The following is a 22624-nucleotide window of genomic DNA, read 5'->3' on the forward strand; positions in this document are numbered from 1 at the left end:
AAACTGTGTGTTTATCAACTCTACAGAAACATGTTTATGGCTCAAATGCATTTTGACCACATTTTATTTGGTGTTTCGGAAACATATTTCTTACCCCATAATCAAAACAGCTGTGAGTTTACCAACTGCCCAAAATTCCCTGAAAGTTGGTTTGAAATCTTAATTCTATGCCAGAAGTGAGTTGATAAACGCACCAGGGGAGAGGACTGGTGTGCCACCAGAGTGATGAATGAGGGTTCAGCACTAGGCAACAAGGTCATGACCTCCACTTGGTTCGTGTTGGATAGTCTCCCTTCAAGACTGAACCTATTTGTTTGTTTCCTTAGTAGGCCATCACACAGATGTGATTTCCAGCCCTGGAATGACTGTGCGGTGTCCAAGAACTTTGTCGAGACAAGTGTCACATACTGTAGATGTGAGAGGGGAGAACTTGACTGGTGCTAAGAGGTAATGAACAGCCACTGCTATCCAATCAAGGGGAGTCTTGATCGGTTTGCACTGCTTGAAATTTGATGAGCACGTATAATTAAGTGCCATTGGGCTTGAGATAGACTTCCACTTACAAACGCAGGCCAGGAATTATTTTTAACTTGATTGGACCAATAGAGTTTCCATGTTCAACAGTAGTTAAAAGTGAGTGTGCTTGTGAATATGATAGCTTTTACAGACCCTGTGGCAGTCTTTTTTTTTTTTGTGGGGTGGGAGGGGGTGGGGGCAAAAAAAAATTGGCCACTGACCAGGCAAATACACCAAATACAGTGGAGATTGTATAATCAGTAACATTGTTTTTTTCTAGTTGGGGATTTTTTTTTTTAGTTTTTTTTTTTGTAAATTGAGATGAATTTTCAAAATCCTTTTCCAGTTCTGATCGACCTTGATTCGTTTCACTGGACATTCCTTTTCTTAGGAATTTCATTTTGCTCATTTGTACGTTATACATTTGTATATATACAGACATACATATAATGTGTTTCTTGTGATTTTGAATGCCTGTACTATAATCGTCAAATATCACATGAAAGCAAATTTAACATGCACGGATTTAATTTCTATGTACATGTATATGGTTGAAATACACATAGTGTGCTCTTTTGACTTTGTGCATTTGATGAACTGTGCCATTTTCTCTTGATTTTTCTATATCATGTCAATTTTTTTTTTTTTTTAAACTTTATTATTATTTTTTTTCCCAGTGCTCATACTTGTTTGTACATGTAGTTGTGTTAAAGATTTTGTACAGACACAATGGCCTGGACTGAATGTTATATGCAAAAGAATACTACTATAAAACCCCGAGATATTTGTGGCAGTTTCATGATCAATTTATTTGCCATTGTATGCAATGCATAGTCGTGGCTTTATGTTGCCCCAAATATGTGCTCTCCAATGAAAAGATTTCTATAATCATACACTTGCTAATGTTAGATCTATTGCAGTAATTTAGAGATGTAGAGATGGCTTTCTCACTGCACTAGATATGCTTTCCAGTATCTGTCAAGAGCTGTAATTTTAAAGGATTTTTTTAAAACAAATTCGGTAAGACCAGAGAACAATCTCAGCAGAATATGTTTCAAATATATAAATAGAAATGAAGGCAGTCATAAATCCAGGGCATTTACAGCACCATATATTGAGACAACACTTTTGTTTTATTTTTGAAGTAATCAGTGAGTGACACGTTCACTGTGCTGAAAATATTTTAAGATAATATAAAGTTTTGGTACCTCAAAAGTTTCCCTGAGTTTCCTTGTCTTATTGTAGTTTGTGTTTCAGGTTAAAGTACCTTTCATATAACTAACACTGAGACTTACTCGCCCCAAAGTGCTCTCATGTCTTAGTAATCATGCAATAATGGTTTCGTACAATACGTGTATATTGATTGTCGCGGTACCGCGCCGAGTCAAACTAACAGCTCGTTCGAATTTTTCAGAGCCCGCTTTGCTCTGGTACGAAACCATTATTGCATGATTACTAAGACATGAGAGCACTTTGGGGCGAGTAAGTCTCACAGTGTTAGTTATATGAAAGGTACTTTAACCTGAAACACAAACTAAGACAAGGAAACCCAGAGAAACTTTTGAGGTACCAAAACTTTATATTATCTTTAAGGATCATGGAAAAAAACAACTATGCATTAATGCCTTTCTTAATCCATTGAAGACTATTCCAGAGTGTACTCGGGCAGATGTCTATGGGAAATGTGTGTTAGGAAAATCAGTTTGTCCTCGATGGGTTAATATATGTCATGGTGATGTAACATTTGCATAGATATGGGTGGTAGAAGGCTTCACGGTGCACCACGTATTCTTTCTAGAGTATGTGAGTGGCCCTGAAAAGGGCCTACCCAATCCCACTCACATACTCCAGAAAGAATACGTGGTGCACCGTGAAGCCTTCTACCATCCAACGTTCTACCACCACAGAAGCCTTCAAAGATTTCATTTGCATAGATATGTTATGCCAACATGAATGTGTAAGATGAGCCCTTGAATCTCTGTTAAAGTAGACCTCTTTCTTTTCTTTTACCATCTCTGACTCACTTTTGTCCCTGCCTTGTTTACTGTATACGCCATATATTTTGCAAGTCTAAATTTTTGCGAATCAGGACTTCCCAACGATTTCGCGAGTGGTTAAATTCGCGATCGTGGAGTCCTGTACTAAACGGAGAAATGTACACGCATATGTCACATTCACATCGGGATCAGAGTCAATATTTTCGCCTGTCTTTAATTTCGCGAATAGCACCTGACTCACGAAATTCGCGAAAATAAAAACCTCGCGAAATATTCAGCGTATACAGTATGTCATTGTTTCATGATGTGATTGTATTTTAATGTCAGAAATTGTGTCATACAAGACCATCACCATAACTAATAAATATGGACTACTCCTAGCATTCATTTGAACAGGCTCAGTGCATTTAAGAGTATTTTTCTTAACTTCTTATGTCAGCTACATACTGTACTGTAAAGTCAATATGTTCATGTATATACACAATATTCTATACGTATTGTTACTTTGTACTAGAAATTATCTTTCGCATATCTGGGACATTTTCTTCACACAGTCACACATACGTGTGCAATTGCCAATATAAACGCTGTATTGGCTTCCAGCAAAATGATTTGTACACATCATCATGCGCATCAACTGCCGTGGGAATTTCTTGCATTCGTACCTCAGGGCACACCCCCAACTTTGGATATCTTTCAGGAAGAAAATAATGTGCACCTTGCAAATACTGTATGCAAGTTTCTGCATTTGTGGTAATCCACATCGTAGTACATGCACACGTTTCCATCCACTCTCAAATATACGCTACATGTATTTAGAACATTGCAATGAGTTCAGACACCCCTGCATACGAGTATTAATACTGTAGGAGCATCTTTGGTGTGAAAGTGTTTTCACCATGTAAGACTCAGGAAATACCTGTGTAACCCAAGTAGTGAAATGAAAATGTATGTAATATATTAGGTAGAATGTTGACCGAACAGATTTTTTTCTTGCCTGTTTGTATTCCCTGATGGCTACAGTCACACACTGACACAGTTCCCCATTCTTTATTACCTCCACCAAGGGAGGAGGTTATGTTTTCATTACAGTTGGTTTGTTCGTTAGTTAGTTCGTTTGTTTGTCCGTGTGCAAAATAACTCAAAAAGAAGTTAACGGATTGGGATGAAACTTGCAGGAAAGGTTGAGAATGACACAAGTAACAACGATTAACTTTTGGTAATGATCCGAGAATTTTTGGGGAATTTATGAAGGATTTTTAATATTTTGGCAGGTAGGGTCAATGAACTTGGGAGTTCAGGCTGAGCCTATTTGAGGTTTGCATGCACGCACTAAAGCGCGTGCTCTAGTTTCTGCCAAAGGTTTCTGCTAGGGCGAGACGTGCTGTGCAGCTGAGGGTTTATGACGTAACAAAGGCTTCTATATTGGGAAATCGGGCGGCTTTCAGCGCACAAAGCTATAAGTGCGTATGGGTGGAAATCACTGATCTCTGTGGAATAACAAGATCAGTGCAGGTGGAAATGGGCTGCATGCTTGGCGGAGGTCTGCACTCTCAATTGTGCTTCTCTAGTTTATTTATTTTTTTATGATAGGGCGAGATTATTTCTACATGTACAAGTTACAAATTTGTACAGTTACAGGGTAAAACTTTGCCAAGGGTACAGGTATAGGCTTTTTAGAGCATGATGTAGTGTAATCAAATGTACATGTATGTGTATACATAATGACATCAACACTGACACTTCTTGCACCAAGTGGTTTTCATATTTTTATGGCTTTTTTTTTTTTTCCTGTGCTTTGGGTGCCCTCAAGATACATGTAATTGTCTTTACAACATAACATGTGCTACATACTGAACACAGACATAAGGTAAGAAACAAAAAATTGAGCAGTTGAAACTGGACTGACCGCCAAATGCTCCTCTCACTTTGCAATGCTTCTACTCCAACTAAACATTGAGTCATGCAGCTTCTGATTGTATGGGTGAATCTTGTTACCATGGACACTATCACATTCCACTAATGGCACAAGATTTTTCCAGGAATAGACTTTGTACATGCATGTTCATGACATAAAGCACTCAATATAGAGAATATTCTGGAAACACAACAAGATCTTGGCCATTAGTCAAAAATGTGTATGCTTATGCAGCACTGTACACACGTTTGTTACAACGAAAAAACATTCACGATAACGAGTTCCTCACTTACCTCGTTTCCATGAACTTTGATAAACTGGCTTTTGGATACAACTATCATTTACCTCTGCTCTATCTACATTACTCTTTAAAACATTTGTTCCTTTATTTTTTCCCCACTGTACTGACTAACAAGCCAGTTTCACAGGCTTTGTGATTCAACAGTCAAAACGAGCAACATGGACGCATAATGCATGGATGCTGTTTGCATACGGTGCAGATCACACTTGTGTAATTCAAAGAAGGCGACAGCATTTCGCGTGCAAGAAAGTGAAGCGCACAATATGTGAGACCTAGGAAGCGTCCCAATTCAATGTTCTGGTATCACTAGGGTACAGTGCACTCCCGTTCTAACGAACACGGTTATAATAAAATTCCGGGTACAACGAAGTAAAAATTCAGGCAACAGGATTATCCACTCTTTGTATTTTTATTGTTCATTTGTTTGGTTATAACGGTTATAACCACCGGTCCCCGAGGACCTCATTGTAACGGGAGTCCATTGTACTTTTTTATACCCATACAAGATTTCCAAAATCTGCTTCATTCTACAATGTAGCTCTAATATTTCACATATTCTTAGTTCAACACAAATATATCTTATTGTCATGGTAACCATCATAGCACTTCAAACCAGCAGCCATCAAACCAGCAGCATTTGCAGGTATAGATAGACAATTGGCATCACAAAGAGTTAACATAAATGAAACATAAAAACAGAGACCTTGACATAATTCAAAGAGTGCTTAGCACTTCTCAAACATCTTTGTACATAATTCAGACAGGAAACACTACCTAGGCATGAAATAATAAGCTATTCTAATCATATTATTCTCATTATACATAAACTATCATTCCAACAAGAAGCCCTGCTAACAGTGTAAGTTTTGTGCTGTATGTCTCTGAAGTCTATACTGTGTGCAACTACCATGCTGACTAAAGACTTATTCTGAATTGGAAAGGCATGTGAATTTGGCTACTTTTTCGAGTAACATATTGTAAAATATAGCACAACATAACATTTTGTCACGAAAATGGTCCTAGCTTCTATACAGCACACACAAGGAACTTCTGTCAAGATATATAAAGACAAAGAACACATTATGACATCACATTCACATATGATTTCTTTATTAGGTAACAAGACATCACATTTCTGACTGTCCAGCACCTACCCCGTTAATGTTAAAAGGTTCACTTGATATCATTTCTGAAAGTTTTTATGATTTCTGAAATACATTGTATTAGTGAGTTTTTCCACCAACATCAGAATAATAATTTGGAACATGTTACCAATTAGTGTAAAAAGCAACAAGATAGAAGGATATATCGAAAAAACATATTTCATCATCATCTTGCCATTCTAATCATAAATAGATTTAAACAATTACTTCAAGACATGCAAAACAAGACGGGCAAAAGGAAAACAAAATGAAAATCATTTCAGACATCATGTCTGTAGGGGAGAGCGGGGAGAAGTGGGACATTATTTCAAGTTCGCCGATTTTCTTCTGATATCTTTTTATAAAAGAGATGATTACATTTCCTTGCGGGCTTGCATGAAGGTTCATATGGTAGGTTACATAAAGAGCTATAAACTGGGGGTGGCACTGTTCTCAATTTTCTGCAGTTAATGAAAAGAAAAAACCTTATTTTGGGGGAGAAGTTGACCCACCCGTGGGTAAAGTGGGACAACGGCAAGGGAGAAATGGGACGGTGTTGGTAAAGTGGGGTAAAGTGTGACATCCTATAAACATGTCGGAAAAGTCAAAGTTTGAAGGCGTAATGAAACATTGGTAATGAAAACAGTCAAACATGCTTTAAAATGATCTTTATTTCAACAAAACAAGTTTGAACAACATGTTTGAAAATCTGAACTGTTTTACATGTAATGCTATTATGAGGGACAAATGGGACACGTTGTCCCAACTGTCCCTCACATGGCATATACATAGATATGTACAACTGCTCAGTAACCATGCAGGCATTTGTCAAAAACAAGTTATATTAGTTGCATATCAATAAGGCTCACCACCAGCTTCAATTGTGCCCTTGAAATCATGAATACAAAGACAACAGGTTAATTAACCTGATTTAAAAAAAAAAATCATATTTGGGGGAAAATTTTCAATAGCAATTTATGACCACTTAGAATTTGCCGAACTGCATGGCTTTCTTAATGTGATGTATGGTTGCTAGGGACTTATTGTAGATATTAGCCAATCGCTGATTGGTTGAACAGTTTTTGATTCAGAGGACGTGTCCCATTTGACCCGCGTCCCAACTCACCCCGCTCTCCCCTACATGTGTCAAATTTGCAATTGAGGACCAATGTGTGGACATCATTTTTCAGCAAAGCTCTCAACTAACCTTCAATTAGCTCATACAATATATTTTCAAAGATGACTTGGGACCTGTTGTCAGAAAACCAGCACAAAAGACCGAAACAAATCATTGTCTTCTATTATCATATTAAAGAAGACATTGAGTATCAAAGCAATGCAAACACATCTGTAAATTCCAAAGCATATTACTTTGATAACGAAAGTTTTGACAACCAACAATCTGACATATTCATTCAACAATATTGAAAAAAAAAAATAATCATCATCATTATCACACCAAGTACTCCCAGATAACAAACATCTACAATTGTACCTTCAGCAAACATTGGTTCTAGATATGTTTTGTGATTTGTTCTCAGTTTTGCACTTCCAAACACTTTATATGAGAATTTGTGGCACGTGCATTCACAGGTTTCATCAAATTTCAACCACATGCTTGAATACCTGTCATGAGTTTTTCATTGTGAAAGTAAATACACTTCATCTTTCATGCAATTCACAAATTTCATTGAAGAAGCTATTAAGGGGGTGGGTGCCCCAGAAAGAGTCGTTTTTCTGTAGAACCAAATCTTTTCAATGTACCTTAGGCCTACATGGTTAGCAACGGTTATTTGAAGAGATAATTGTGTCCTAAGACAGCTCAATTCAGAGTTGGTGTATTCTGCAGACAGCATTTGAACAAATTGTGTGTGTTTTTTTCCCTGTTAACATGCAAAGCAATATTGTATTTTAATAGTTTATAAATGCATTCTGCCCGAGTCAATTTAGTCCCTCTTCAATGGTTGCATACACAGTGGATAAGGTTTACATGAATTCATCATAATATGAAATAAAATAGATAAAATAATATTTTGAAAAAGCATACAACACATGCATGCATGCATGTTTACATTAAAAAAAAACCCCACATGATTGATGGATCAAATCCACTGACACTTCATGAAGTCGTGACAGTTGACCTTTCCCCCCTCACCCTGATCTAGGTATGCCACTCTGATGCCAACAGACAGGGCAGTGGTAAGTGCAATGATGTGGATGTGGTCACTCTCTTTGACCATTGGCTCAACTTCCTGGTTTGGGTGACATAGTGAATGAAATAGTGTGAGTAATGCGAATTATCGCACAGATTTATAATCAAACATTTCAGATGAAACAGACTCAACAATTGGCAGGTTCCCCCTCCCCCTCCCCCACAATTATTTTTCCTGTGAAACATACACCTTGCAGTTCAAGTGTATCTGGACTCAAAATTTCAATTTTCTGACATTGTAGACCTGTGTTTTGGTAATATCCCAGAGATATCTGAGATTTCTCCCATACTGTATGTAGACATCACATAAGAACAACCAACTCAAAGAATACGCCAACAATGCCCAAGCATGAAGTGTCATATAAATTGTTTTCCTTCTCGGGGCACTCATCTTTCTTTTTCTTCTTCTATGTTCTTGATTATAGAAAACCCTTTGTGCTTCAATAAAGCACGAAAACATTGACATCTATATTACTTATTCAAGACAAACACCAATAACAAGATGCATACAATGGTGTATTTTCCCCCTAAAACAATGAACTTTATTCTGTTATCATATCAGTGCAACTAAAGAGATAAACAGTTACAAATTCAAATACCATTTTTTTTTTTTACATCACATTACAGAAAATATCAATAATTTAAAACAATGGCTTTATTTTAGAGTTTTACATAAACCCTCCATTAAGAGCTTTTCAACAGTATGGCACAAATGACAATTCAACCAATCTTGCTTCTGCTGAGGTTGCCATGGCAACATGGGTCTTGCATCCACTTGCATGCTGTCCTGCACCTGTCTTGAGAGTCAATCAGATCAATCTGGATAAAGCAATGACTCACAGTTACCACTGATTTTGAAACCTCAACAATAACCCACTCCTGTCATTAGCCTTGCTTACAGTCCCTCTAATTTTCTCAGTCACTATTTGAAAATGATTACCGACCCTGTTGACTTGCTGAAATCAAATGTCACATCAACCTTCCTCGTACACCCGTACCACAAAACTTTACAATCAACCTTACCACAAGCTATTCACAAGCAATTCACTGAGAATGTCAAATTGAATCATCAGAATGGTGCTGTCTTGAAAATCATCATGATCAGCAAATGACAGCTAAATATTACTCACAGGGCCACAGTTTGGTGAAGAGAAATCAAATTGCTGCTACTTCTGAAAGTCTAATTGTTTTCGTAAAATGAGACTAATGAGTGTACATTGTATATTATCCTCTTTAACATGATGATTATGACTACGCCTGCTGTGTTGTGACATGTTCAAGAGACAAGTAGCTACTTTCTGCTGCTATAAGCCTGATATATCCTTTAAGGCAAATGCAGGCTACTATCTACACCTTACAGGACTGATAACAGTGGATACATTCCAAGTGATTGTCCATTATTTTCTGGTCACAACCCACCACAATTCCTTGTCCAGCGACCTGGTGAAACATGTCATATCAACATTGATGCCCCAATCCTGCAGCAAATGCACAATTAATGAAACACAGGACACAGAGCACTGAGGTGAGCACATCAACACCCCTGCCATGAGTTTATGAAACCCAGATTGTTTTACAACAACCATGAATATTCATCAGTTCTCTCTTCCCAGTTGAGGGCATTGGTCAAAAAAAAAAAATGGAAGCATCCATTCTTCAGAGAGGGGTGGCTAGGAGTAGAGTATATCATAGTGACCAGGCCGGTAGAGGAGGGTGAGCTGTGGTGTGCATCCCTCGGGGAAGTCGTGACAGTTGACCTTTCCCCCCTCACCCCGATCTAGGTATGCCACTCTGATGCCAACAGACAGGGCAGTGGTCAGTGCAATGATGTGGATGTGGTCACTCTCTTTGGCCATTGGCTCAACCTCCTGTTTTGGATGACATAGTGAATGAAAAAGTGAGTAATGCCACTAATTGCACAGATTTATGATCAAACCTTTCAGATGAAACAGACTCAACGATTGGCATGTCCCCCCCCCCCCCCACAATTGTTTTTCCTGTGAAATATACACCTTGCAGTTCAAGTGTATCTGGACTCACAATTTTCTGATATTGTAGACTTGTGTTTTGGTAATATCCCAGAGAGATATCTCCAATACAGAGATACTGTATTCAATTAACCCGTTCCTTCCGCAATTCTCTGAGTGCCTTTAATGCCCCCAAACGAGATTCTTTTCGCCCGTCGACAGAGAGGCACACAGGTTGGTAATCCAGCTGTGTGAAGGCAGTCAAGCGGTTCATTGTGTCCCCCTTTCTACAGTCAACTACATGTGCCCGTGAACAATGGAAATATCGATCGGGTGCGAGGTATGAATAGAGCGTGCGCTGATGAGCTCTCAGAATCTTTTGTTCCACACAAAACCAGGTACCTGAATGAGGTGACTGGGGTCAGCGAACCCGCATTTCTAACTGATCTCAGCCTTGATCATTATGTACATGTTCGTACGAGTTTACAGCAGAACAAGCAAAAAACTAAATCAGGAAAAGGTACATAATACTGTAAAACACCCCTTTTTTAAACAGCAGGAGAACAAATCCTGATAGAATAAACTCTGATCTTTTTATCAAACCCACTTTTCTGAGCATTTTAACACAAAGAAACATGAATTTAGGCCACTGAAGCAGGCACCCTTGTCTTCATTTTGGGAACCTGGTAAACCAGGTTCCCGTACATCAGTTGCGCCCACGGGAACCTGGTAAACCAGGTTCCCGTAAGGAACGGGTTAAAAGGATCAGTCCCCAAACGGCAAAAAAATAAAGGCACCTTGATGTAAAATTAGTTGTCTAGCATCATTGATTGCATTCAATTGCATACGTCAATAACTTCCTGTGCAAATTTTGATGTTCAGTGCTTGAATGCTCATGTATAGTGTGAAGCAATTGTACGGGCATCAGTGTACAGCCAAATAAACATGCACCTGTCATCCTCTGCACACACGCTACATAGGCAAAACAAACAACTGCCTGCATGCATACTTTATCTAATTCACACAAAAAAACTTTGCCCCAAGTGCCCACCCCCTCCCCCTCCCCCCACTTCTCTGGTGGGCCATGGCCCACTTGTGGACCATGAAGCTATCTCAGGTGGCCGCAATGTCGGCCAAAAAATTTGACAGCCAAAAAATTACCCCCGTTACTAAAAAATATTTCTTGTCCATCTAACTGGGCCTCAAAAAAAACTTATAGGAGCAAAAGTGGGCCTCAGGTTAAAAATGGTTGAGAAGCGTAACGGTTGCCCTTAGCCATTTTTACTTTTCTGACAAGAAACAGATATTTTTCTAACTTGTTTTCCATGATGAATTAGTAAGTGTATTTACTAGAAAGAGCTAAACCACTCCTTACCTGGCTGCAGAATTCTTTGACAGTCCTGCCACCTTCAATGAAATTCTGATAGAACTCGCTCTGCTTCTGGAGTTCTCCCGACGTGAGGAGACGGAAGTAGACGACGAGGTAATCCGAAATGCCTTGGTCACAGAATGTGTCCACCAGTTTGTCCACACTGGGCTGGTCTTGCAACGACTGAACGGCCTCCATGAACTAGACAAAAATTACCATATAAATGGAATTTGCAACTCAGCAACATCATAACATGCAATACCAGAAACACTGCAAGTATTTACACTCTTACATTTAAAAATAAAATTTATTATGGCTCTTTTCCAGATACCAACACAAACAGGACCAAAGACACACTTGTATACACTTACATACTTAGAATCATGTTGCATATATGTCTGTGGACTTTGATAAAAATTGAAGTATTATAATATTTACCTCTTATATATTTAATTCAGTCACTGTATAATTTAAACCTTCAAGTTAAAAATATAAGAAAACTGACTTATTTTGGTAAGGATGAGAATGTGGCTTCATACAAATTTATCTGTCCATACATGCAAATGAGAGAGTATGTTATTCATTTGGCATCACAACTTTTATTTTCTCTTCTTTTCTTTTCTTTTCTTTTTTTTTTTTTTTGGGGGGGGGGTAAGATTCTTGCATCCAAACAAACACACACACACACACACACACACTTAAGGCAAACTTTCCTAGATTATCTGTTCAGAGCACAGAAAAACAGTGAGATGGGAAGCCAATCATCCCACAGGACCCATAGAAAAGACAACTTTTGTAATCATTCACCACATTATTATTCATCTTAAACTGAAGTGAACAATTATGTAAAATGTGGGCAAAGCCTCTGCAAACCTTAGTGACTGTTTAATAATATACCTCAGGGGCGGATCCAGGAATTCCATAAAGAGGGGGCGCGTTTACAAAATTAAGGGGGGGGGGTGCACGCACCCCTCCCCCATTTTTTTCTTTTTATTTCTTTTGTTTCAACAAAAAATAAAGGGGGGCATGCGCCGGTTGCGGTCCTCCCTGGATCCGCCCCTGTACCTTTAAGGGTATCGTATAGTTTTGGTTGAGACCTAACTTCAGGTTTCTAACATTTTTGGTGAGATTATACGAAACCTCTTACGAAATATGAAAGAGCCTGGAATTCAAAGTTTATTTGATGAAAATTGGTTCTGAAATGGCTGAGATACCCAAAACAGAGCGATCCAAATAAAATGTGGGACCCACAATCTATAATGATGGCTTTGTTTTACTTTGTTTTTGGATGTCTCAGCCATTCCGAAACCGATTTTCATCAAATAAACTTTGAATTCCTCTTAGAATGGTATCCTCTGTACTACACGTATATCATAAGTAGTTTCTTGGTATCTCACAAAGAGTTAAAAGCCCAATTCTCATCTCAACCAATTCTGTACCATCCCTTTATTATGAAGACTAAGCCCGGTTCTATCATTAAAAGTGTCACACCATAGACTTCAACCCCAAGCATTTCTACAATGGGAGATTCTTCTGCCTGAACCCCCAAGCAAAGTGGAGACTCACATTGTGTACACAGAGTGCACACCAGAAGCTCAAAGTGCAACGTCCCTTGCAGTGGGGATCCTGAGGGGGCGTTTCATCAACGAGTTCGTTGGAGGTTTTCACCGACAAATTTGCTATCAGCCAATCAGACGCAAGGATTTCAGTAGCTTTTAACAGTTGTCGGTGTAAATCACTGACAAAAAGTTTCATGAAACACCCCCCAGGACCCAGCTTGTTGCCCCATAGCTTCTAGGGTTATAAATGCACTCTGGTTCCATATTTCAATAGCATTATCTTTGAACAGAGATGACAAAGCAAAGTTGAGTGGGAGAATGCTAAGTTTTAAGCAGTAAAAGATATATCTTCAGCACAAGAAATTCAAACTTTTAAGCGGAAGAGTGGGAGATTTTGAGATAATGGCTTCAAAGTGGGAGGTCTTCTGCCCGAAATGGGAGAATTGGAGTCTTACTCACTGTATCATGGAAGTCTTCCAAAGTGAAAGATGGGAAACCCAGGTTGATCAGCTCATCTTTGCTCTCCTTTGCAATGCCAATAAACCTGCAGAAAGCATGGAAAACATGGAAAACTGAGGAGATTTTCAATCTTTGTTTTTTGTTTATCTATTTCTTTATTTTCCAATCACGCAATGTGAACACTTTGAAACAGCAGTTAAAATCTAAATGCAATGTTTTCACTTCATCGCAGAAAGTACACTCATAACAAGGATGCGTCATGCCATGTAGTACACCTTTCTGAAATTGAGAAGATGCCAGTTGGACAACCTAGCATGATTCAATAGCTTGGCTCTCAACTCACAAATTTTGGCACATGAACTTGCAATGTCTTCTCATGAACATACGGTAGGGCAGTGCAAAGGCATCAACTATACAAGTTTCTCGATATACACGAAAAGAAGTCTTTAGAAAAGGGGGAAAAGGAACACTGTATATCTGCTACCACACATTTTCCTCACCTGTGAAGTTCTACTTTGTCTGTGAGAAGAGTCTCAAAGTATGCAAAACCAAATGCTCGGAAGAAGCAATTTCCGTCACCTCTTGTTTTTCTGATAAACCTGTGCTTCGTCAAAAGATCCTGTAAGTCGAGGCAAAGAGAAGATTGATACACATGTATGTTTGCAAAGATCAAATGTTTCTTTTTAGTTTCACCAAAACATGTCAGCCAGCATAACACACAGGAGAAAAAGTTCAACTGCTGATGCACATTTTTTTATTCATTACTAGACAATGCTGCCTGTATGCATGTGAATAATTTTTATCTATGTCACAATCATCAATGCCTAGTCTATTTTGCAAGCTGTGTTCTTTCACATTATTACTATATTTCAATGCTAATGTTATGACACTGGTACATAACACAAGTCTGTTAGAAGTAGGAACTCAAAATTTTCCCACTTACACAAATGCTTCAGAATTTTGGAGAATAATCTATGCTTGGCCCAAAGATTTGACTTGTTTTTATTTATCTACTTTAATTCAGCTGTTGTTTATTTTAATGGATTTCACTCAGCACTTCTATGACCAACCATGAATACAAGTCACCTGTTGTAAACAAATCAACTCTCGTAAATAATGCAGAATTTGATCCTACATGTCCGTCTAGACACCATACAATCTTGCTAACAGAGAGTAAAACTGAAAAACGGTGACGTGCTGTCTCTACAGCACTCATTCAAATGTGTTCTTACAGTATACTGCTTTACAAGTCTCGTGTGTCATTATGCAAATGTTGCTACTGAACAAGTCTTTCATGACAAGGAATGATTAATCAAGTCTACTATATTATGTATGTACCGAACAATTTTATGATGGAATTACCTCAATTTTCTGGCTGTAGACGGGATCACTTCTAAACTCATCTGTGAGAACTGAAAGAGGAAGCTTGTCACTCACAAGAGCTGTTGATTCCTTCATCTGGAATGGAAAAAAGAGCAGAGAGTAAGGTCATACAATATATACAAATGTAGAATAGCTTATATCAATACAGTCAACAAACTTGGTTCAGTCAAATCCAATGGCATAAAGCATAAATGCAATGATGTGGATGATAATGAACTTTACAATACAAAAGACTATTGATGAGAGCACAAGTGCAACTATCACAGCCTTTTAATACGTGTAGGTGAATCATTGAATAAGACTTTGTGTTGGAAGAAATAAGATTTAATGCACTCTCTACGGACAAAATAATGGAATTTCCAGACAAGTCATTTGCAACTATATACGTGTCAGTATTAAAATCAGTGGTCAAACATCAGTATCACCTGACTTTTCTGTAAGGTGTGTTTGTTTGTTTGTTTGTTTCTTTCTTTCTTTCTTTGTTTAAACAATATCTGTTTCCAAGGCTGCCAACATTTCCTCATCAAAATCAAAGAGGCTTCACAAGGCAAACAGAGATATACTTGTGTTCTACACAAGGTTGACTGACAAATCAAGGAGGCTTTTGCTTTGTCAGGACACGAAGAGATACTTGAACTTTCTGGGGAACCCCCTGAAAAATTAGGAAGACTTGGCAGCTCTGCTCACGGACAACCTCCTGACTCCAGACAAAAACTGCAATGTCACACATTCATTTTACAATATCCACAGCCAAGCAACATTGTCTTGATGTACTATGCAGATCAGATCATGCACAATGAACACAGTTAAATATCGCTGAACCGATCTCTTGAATGAACAGTAAGCAAACTTAGAATCTTGAGCAGGATTTGAACCTAAGACCTCCTGATCATCAGACAGGCGTCTTATCCACAAGACCACTTAACTTCAGCCTGACAGCCAGTGCAGGTTCTAATCCTTATAGCATGTAGCAGGTACTGTGTAATACGGATTAGAACCAGTACTGGCTGCTGGGCGGAAGCTCAGTGGTCTAGGAGGTTGTACTGTAGGTTCAAATCCTGCTCGAGTATGATTGAGTGATACTGATGTTTGACCATGATTTCTTTTGTCATGGCTACTACTAAAATACTGATCAATTCAGTGCGCAATTTATGTCAATGTATGGCAAATTGTCAATTAGTTGAAATTTTAAAAACAAATCTTGACGCAAGAATTTCATCAATTTAAATGAAACAACAATCTATTTACATGCATTTGATCTTTAGCAACAAACTTAGCTCACCTCTTTCTCAATCTTATCCACTTGAGCTATGATTGCTTCATCCCTGGCCATACCTAGAACAGAGAATGAACAAAATTATTTTAAAAAAAAAGAAGTGGAAGAAAAAGAAGAAGGAGAAGAAGAAGAAGAAAAATGATGATGAAAAGGAGGTGTCCCTATAATACAAGGCTTACTAGTCAAAAATGAAGGGAAGACATCTGTTCATACTGACTTCCTGCCCAATAAATATAGACATTGTAGACATCATTTTAGTTGAGCACTTCATGTCATTATTCCACATATATCTCCATTTTCACATAATTTTTCTATTCATTACTTATAAAAACAAAATAAGAGTGAGCCTTGCAAGAAAGAACAGTACCCCTAGGTAAGTGTTATTAAAGTCTGATCTGTTTACAACGAATATTTTTGGGATTTGGATGTGAGGGAAAAAGAAAATGAATACTGAAATAAATGATTGTTCATAATAATATGATATGAATAATACACCAAACTATAGGTATTAATATCTAGAATATACATGTACATATCAGCTCCTATCAACTAGAGAGTAATGTTGGGGGGTTATTGTCAGGAGGTTCAAGTGAAGGACATTTCATATAAATACTGAAAGACATGGAATATAATTAGATGATCTCTACACACATCGAATATGGAAATGTAAAAGACTTCCTGGAACGATAAGCATACATTCAAGAATTTATAGAAAGTTAATGATATGAGATTTCTGATTTAATTAGAATACCAGTCTCTATGACAAAACAACATTGATAACAAATTAATGTAATTATAATAACAGAAATGTGTAGCAGCTCATAAAACAAAGCAAAATACAATGTGTCCATGCAATACGGTAAGCTTCAGAAATAATTATTAGACATCCTTTTGGTGAAAATAACCTAGATACGGAGTACACATCCACTCTAGTAAAAAAGAATGTAGAATTATAGAACTGAATCGACACAATGTAATTCACCACTTATCAAAGTACAATGTACTTGAAGGTATTCAAAGCAATGAATAAAGAAAGTTTTGCATTGATATATGTAATAGCATACAGTAGGTATGCCTAACAAGCAAGCGAGGATAACATACCATTCAATGACATAGAGACTTTGAGGAATGGCATCCTTGTGGAATGTCTTATAATTTCTTGTAGGCCCTACACTGTACCATCTTTTTAACAGCAAGGTGAAAATGAATGTCTTCGTTCTGAGAAATAATTTCATTTTCATTTTCAGCATTACTTTGATGCGTAACAAAATATTGACACAATTAGTGTGGTTCAGCAATAAAAAAAGGGGAAAAAAGGATATATTATGATTACATTGTATGTCATACCAAACGAAATGCACTTGAGGATCCAAATTTATCTCAACTCACTCTATAAATGCACAGAGATCCTCTATCTTTGTCTTCAATGAAGAAATGATAAGTGAATAAAATGATAAATTTACTTCTTTAACTTTAATTAGACTGGTGTATATAAATAGGATCCGAAAGATACATTTCAGCAACTCATCTAGAAACCTCTAGAACCTCTACCGCTCTCTAGATCTAGTCTGGTTTCCATGTAAAATCATCTCCATGCAGTCCCATATAACACTTTCTGAACTGATTAACTGGCAATTCTGGCTGACACTAGCATTGGAGCTATCACAGTGAACAATGCAAGCAGACTGGTCAACCAGCAAGTGTCTATACAGTTACTATTTAGAGTTAATAGACATAACCCGTTACTGTTACGGCCAGTCTAAAATTTACGGCCTGCCTAGGCCGCGGCCGTATTTTCCTTTTTCTTATTTCTACATAATGAGAAGATATATATCAGGAGGAATTGTATATAACGTAATATCATTGATGCACAGCACTGCACTGCACTGCACTGCACTTACCCGCTATTGGGCTTGTCTGTTTGTATCATGTGTGTAGAATTATAGTAGTTAATATATGGTTTTGTTCTGGTGTATCACAAAGACACAATACAATCGGGAAACTGCCTCGCAAAATAATGTGTTGGGTGGAGCGCCCTCTTGCAAATGAGTGGTCTAGGCATAGGTCATGCAAGATCGGCCGAGAAGCCTGCTCAACATTACCGAGCCGGGCTTACCAGATTTTGTGAGCCTTGTAACGTTAGTTGTACGAAACCTCTCTAAATTATGCGTGCAGATTGTTCCCCGCGCCAAATTATATCATGATTATTTTAGTTATAGACCTATAACAGTGGAATTATTATTTCTTCCGTGTTGAAAAAAAAATGAGTGTGAATTTCTTTTTATATATAAGATAGAAGGCGTAAATATTCAATATTGAATGATGCGCTTTTAAGCACCAACAACAACGTACAACAACAAGGCCCAGGTACAGTAGCAGTGTAGGTTTTCAGTATTGCACTGCACAGACACATATTTCCACGCACGGGACTGGACGATATCAACTGAGGGAAGAATCGCAAAATTCAGCTTTCTCTCATCTTAAGAGATATTTCAACAACAATCAAATCTTACCCGAAATAAATAATCGAGCATAAAGTATTGAGAAAACGAACGGGTACCTGTAAATTGTTCAATTTCTTGATCGGTCAGCGGCTTCTCCTCCTTGTTTGCCATCCTGGTGTCGGTGGGCGCTAATAGATGTACACCAAAGAGTGTCTAAACGTAAACGCGAAGCGCTACTTGCCTCTACGTACCGGGTGTACATCGTCATCTACGTCCTGTGTGAAGGCGATTCGAAAGCTCTTTGTACATCTCGCTGATCATGTAGGCCCTACTGGCAGGTACTGCACTATTCCAGCCGGATTCAATTCAATTCAATTTCGGTTTTATTTATAAAACAAACAAACAAACAAACAAACAAACAAACAAACACCAAATAAAAGTTCGAAGACTAACCATGATATTTGTTCCATCATGTTTTACAATGTTGCCCAAAAATGATGTGTCTCTTATGTCATACATGTCATGTAAATGTTTTTTGATGTACATTGTACTAGTAATTGCACAAAATATTTTTGTAAAATGCATGTGGACAAAACAATATCCATGATTACAGACAATGCATGAAATGAAATGAAGGGGTCGGTGCAATATAGTGCTAACCCACACTTTTGTCAAAATTGAGTTACATGCATTTTCATAATTCTTATCCTTCACTCTAACCTCTGTGAAAATATCATATTTGAATTCAACCAATAAGATGGTGAAAATGCACAAATTCATGTTTGATTAATGTGCAATGTATGGAATTTCCAAACGTTCAACAGCGATTATCTCAAAATGACTACTGTGTGGGTTAGCACTATGCACCGACCCCTTCAAATGAATTGAAGCATACATGTATGACAAAAAAAAAAGAAGAAAAAAGATACACCAGAGACATGCGACAATTATCATGCAGTTTAAAAAGTAATCAATTAAATTCTGGGAGAACTTTACGGAAGCTTAAAAGTGCCAACCAGATGACGAGATAAGAAGACGAGAAGACAGGTTAAATACCGAGAAGCCGAGTTATTGCAACTCGGCAAGTCGACTTGCTTGGATCAAGAAGACAAGATGACAAGTTGTTGAAACTCGGTAAGTCGACTCGTTTGGGACAAGAAGACATGATAACGAGTTGTTGAAACTCGGAAAGTCGACTTGCTTTGGACAAGAAGTCGAGATGACAAGTTGTTGAAACTCGGCAAGTCGACTCGTTTGGGACAAGAAGTCAAGATGACAAGTTGTTGAAACTCGGTAAGTCGACTCGTTTGGAACAAGAAGACATGATAACGAGTTGTTGAAACTCGGAAAGTCGACTTGCTTTGGACAAGAAGTCAAGATGACAAGTTGTTGAAACTCGGCAAGTCAACTTGCTTGGGACAAGAATTAGTCAAGATGACAAGTTTTTGAAACTCGGCAAGTCGACTCGTTAGGGACAAGAAGTCAAGATGACAAGTTGTTGAAACTCGGCAAGTCGACTTGCTTGGGACAAGAAGTCAAGATGACAAGTTATTGAAACTCGGCAAGTCGACTCGTTTGGAACAAGAAGACATGATAACGGGTTGTTGAAACTCGGAAAGTCGACTTGCTTGGGACAAGAAGTCAAGATGACAAGTTGTTGAAACTCGGCAAGTCGACTCGTTTGGGACAAGAAGTCAAGATGACAAGTTGTTGAAACTCGGCAAGTCGACTCGTTTGGAACAAGAAGACATGATAACGAGTTGTTGAAACTCGGAAAGTCGACTTGCTTGGGACAAGAAGTCAAGATGACAAGTTGTTGAAACTCGGCAAGTCGACTTGCTTGGGACAAGAAGTCAAGATGACAAGTTATTGAAACTCGGCAAGTCGACTCGTTTGGGACAAGAAGACATGATAACGAGTTGTTGAAACTCGGCAAGTCGACTTGCTTGGGACAAGAAGTCAAGATGACAAGTTATTGAAACTCGGCAAGTCGACTTGCTTGGAACAAGAAGACATGATAACGGGTTGTTGAAACTCGGAAAGTCGACTTGCTCGGGACAAGAAGTCAAGATGACAAGTTGTTGAAACTCGGCAAGTCGACTCGTTTGGGACAAGAAGTCAAGATGACAAGTTGTTGAAACTCGGCAAGTCGACTCGTTTGGAACAAGAAGACATGATAACGAGTTGTTGAAACTCGGAAAGTCGACTTGCTTGGGACAAGAAGTCAAGATGACAAGTTGTTGAAACTCGGCAAGTCGACTTGCTTGGGACAAGAATTCAAGATGACAAGTTATTGAAACTCGGCAAGTCCACTCGTTTGGGACAAGAAGACATGATAACGAATTGTTGAAACTCGGCAAGTCGACTTGCTTTGGACAAGAAGTCAAGATGACAAGTTGTTGAAACTCGGCAAGTCGACTCGTTAGGGACAAGAAGTCAAGATGACAAGTTGTTGAAACTCGGCAAGTCGACTCGTTAGGGACAAGAAGTCAAGATGACAAGTTGTTGAAACTCGGCAAGTCGACTCGTTAGGGACATGAAGTCAAGATGACAAGTTATTGAAACTCGGCAAGTCGACTTGCTTGGGACAAGAAGTCAAGATGACAAGTTGTTGAAACTCGGCAAGTCGATTTGTTTGGGACACAAAGACATGATAACGAGTTGTTGAAACTCAGCAAGTCGACTCGTTTTGGACAAAACGACATGAAAATGAGTTGTTGAAACTCGGGAAGTCGACTTGTTTGGGAAAAGAAGACATGATAACGACTTGTTGAAACTCGGAATGTCGACTTGTTTTGGACGAGAAGACAAAATGCCGAGTTGACAAAACACGACAAGTCGACTTGTTTTGGAAAAGAAGACAAATTGGTTAGTTAGTGGAACAGAAAAGTCGACTTGTTGCGGACAAAAAGACAAGTCAACGAGTGGTCGGAATTTGTTTAGGACAAGAAATCAAGGTGACAAGTTGTTTATCGATATTTGGGGTCTAGGAACACTACTTCCTGGAAAACTACCCCATAATTCAAGTGCAATGGAATATTAAAGAATTGTGAGAAAGTATATATCTGATAAGAAAGAAATATGTGATGTTATGAATAAGTACTTCGTTGATATTGGATATGATTTGAATTCAAAGTTTACACTAGATGTTACTGATAATTTCATGCAATATGTGAAAGTAAATGAACGCACTATTTATTTTAACCCTGTTACTGAGAAAGAAATTATAGACATAGTCTGTAACTTAAAATCAATTACCAGTGCCGGATATGATGATATTCACATAAAAGTTGTAAAGAGAGTTATACATGTGATAGCAAAACGTTTGAGTTTGATATTTAATAAGTGTCTTGAATTTGGTATTTTCCCAGAAAATATGAAAATTGCTAGGGTGATTCCTGTGTATAAAAGTGGAAGCCCGGAACTCGTTTCTAATTATCGGCCAATTTCAGTCTTGCCAGTATTTTCAAAAATATTAGAAAAGTGTATATACAATCGTCTTTTTAATTTTCTTACACAGTGCAATATAATACATGAAAATCAATATGGTTTTAGGCCGGGGCACTCCACATCATCTGCAATGGTGAATTTTGTGCATGAAGTTGTAACTGCGATTGAGAATAAAGAATATATGATTGGTGTATTTCTTGATTTAAGTAAGGCGTTCGACACGCTTGATCATAGTATATTGGTACATAAATTATATGCATATGGAATTAGAGGATTACCATTACAATTACTTAAGAGTTATTTGTGTGAACGTAAACAATATGTAAGCATCTGTAATGATAAATCATTTAATTTAGGCATAAGATGTGGAGTGCCCCAGGGCTCTATTTTGGGACCTTTACTATTTTTGTTATATATCAATGACATTTTTAATGTTTCTGAAACTTTAAAGCTTATTCTTTTTGCCGATGATACGAGCATATTTTTTTCACACAAGAATATTTTAGAGTTACAAATTATTTTGAATCAAGAACTTACTCTGATGACAAAGTGGTTTTATTCAAATAAACTTACAATTAATGTTCAAAAAACTAATTATATGCTATTCACCAAGAGAAAATGTAATATTGAT

The 22624-nt window shown here is 37.9% G+C and overlaps 1 protein-coding gene across 1 annotated transcript; it reads right to left on the minus strand.

Annotated features, from left to right (window-relative positions):
- Positions 1 to 9739: 9739 nt before the first annotated feature.
- On the minus strand, positions 9740 to 18714 carry LOC139737570 (ubiquitin thioesterase OTUB1-like). Its single transcript, XM_071648251.1, has 7 exons — positions 18660 to 18714; positions 16106 to 16158; positions 14803 to 14898; positions 13941 to 14059; positions 13441 to 13525; positions 11429 to 11623; positions 9740 to 9954 (listed from the first exon to the last, which is right to left on the minus strand). The coding sequence occupies exons 1-7, from the start codon at positions 18712 to 18714 to the stop codon at positions 9757 to 9759; spliced, it is 801 nt and encodes a 266-aa protein (XP_071504352.1). The 3' UTR covers positions 9740 to 9756.
- Positions 18715 to 22624: the final 3910 nt, after the last annotated feature.

Source organism: Diadema antillarum, unplaced genomic scaffold (genome assembly GCF_040938485.1).
Source record: "Diadema antillarum isolate AM-2024a unplaced genomic scaffold, OU_Dant_1.0 seq00000696_RagTag, whole genome shotgun sequence".
NCBI lineage: Eukaryota > Metazoa > Echinodermata > Echinoidea > Diadematoida > Diadematidae > Diadema > Diadema antillarum.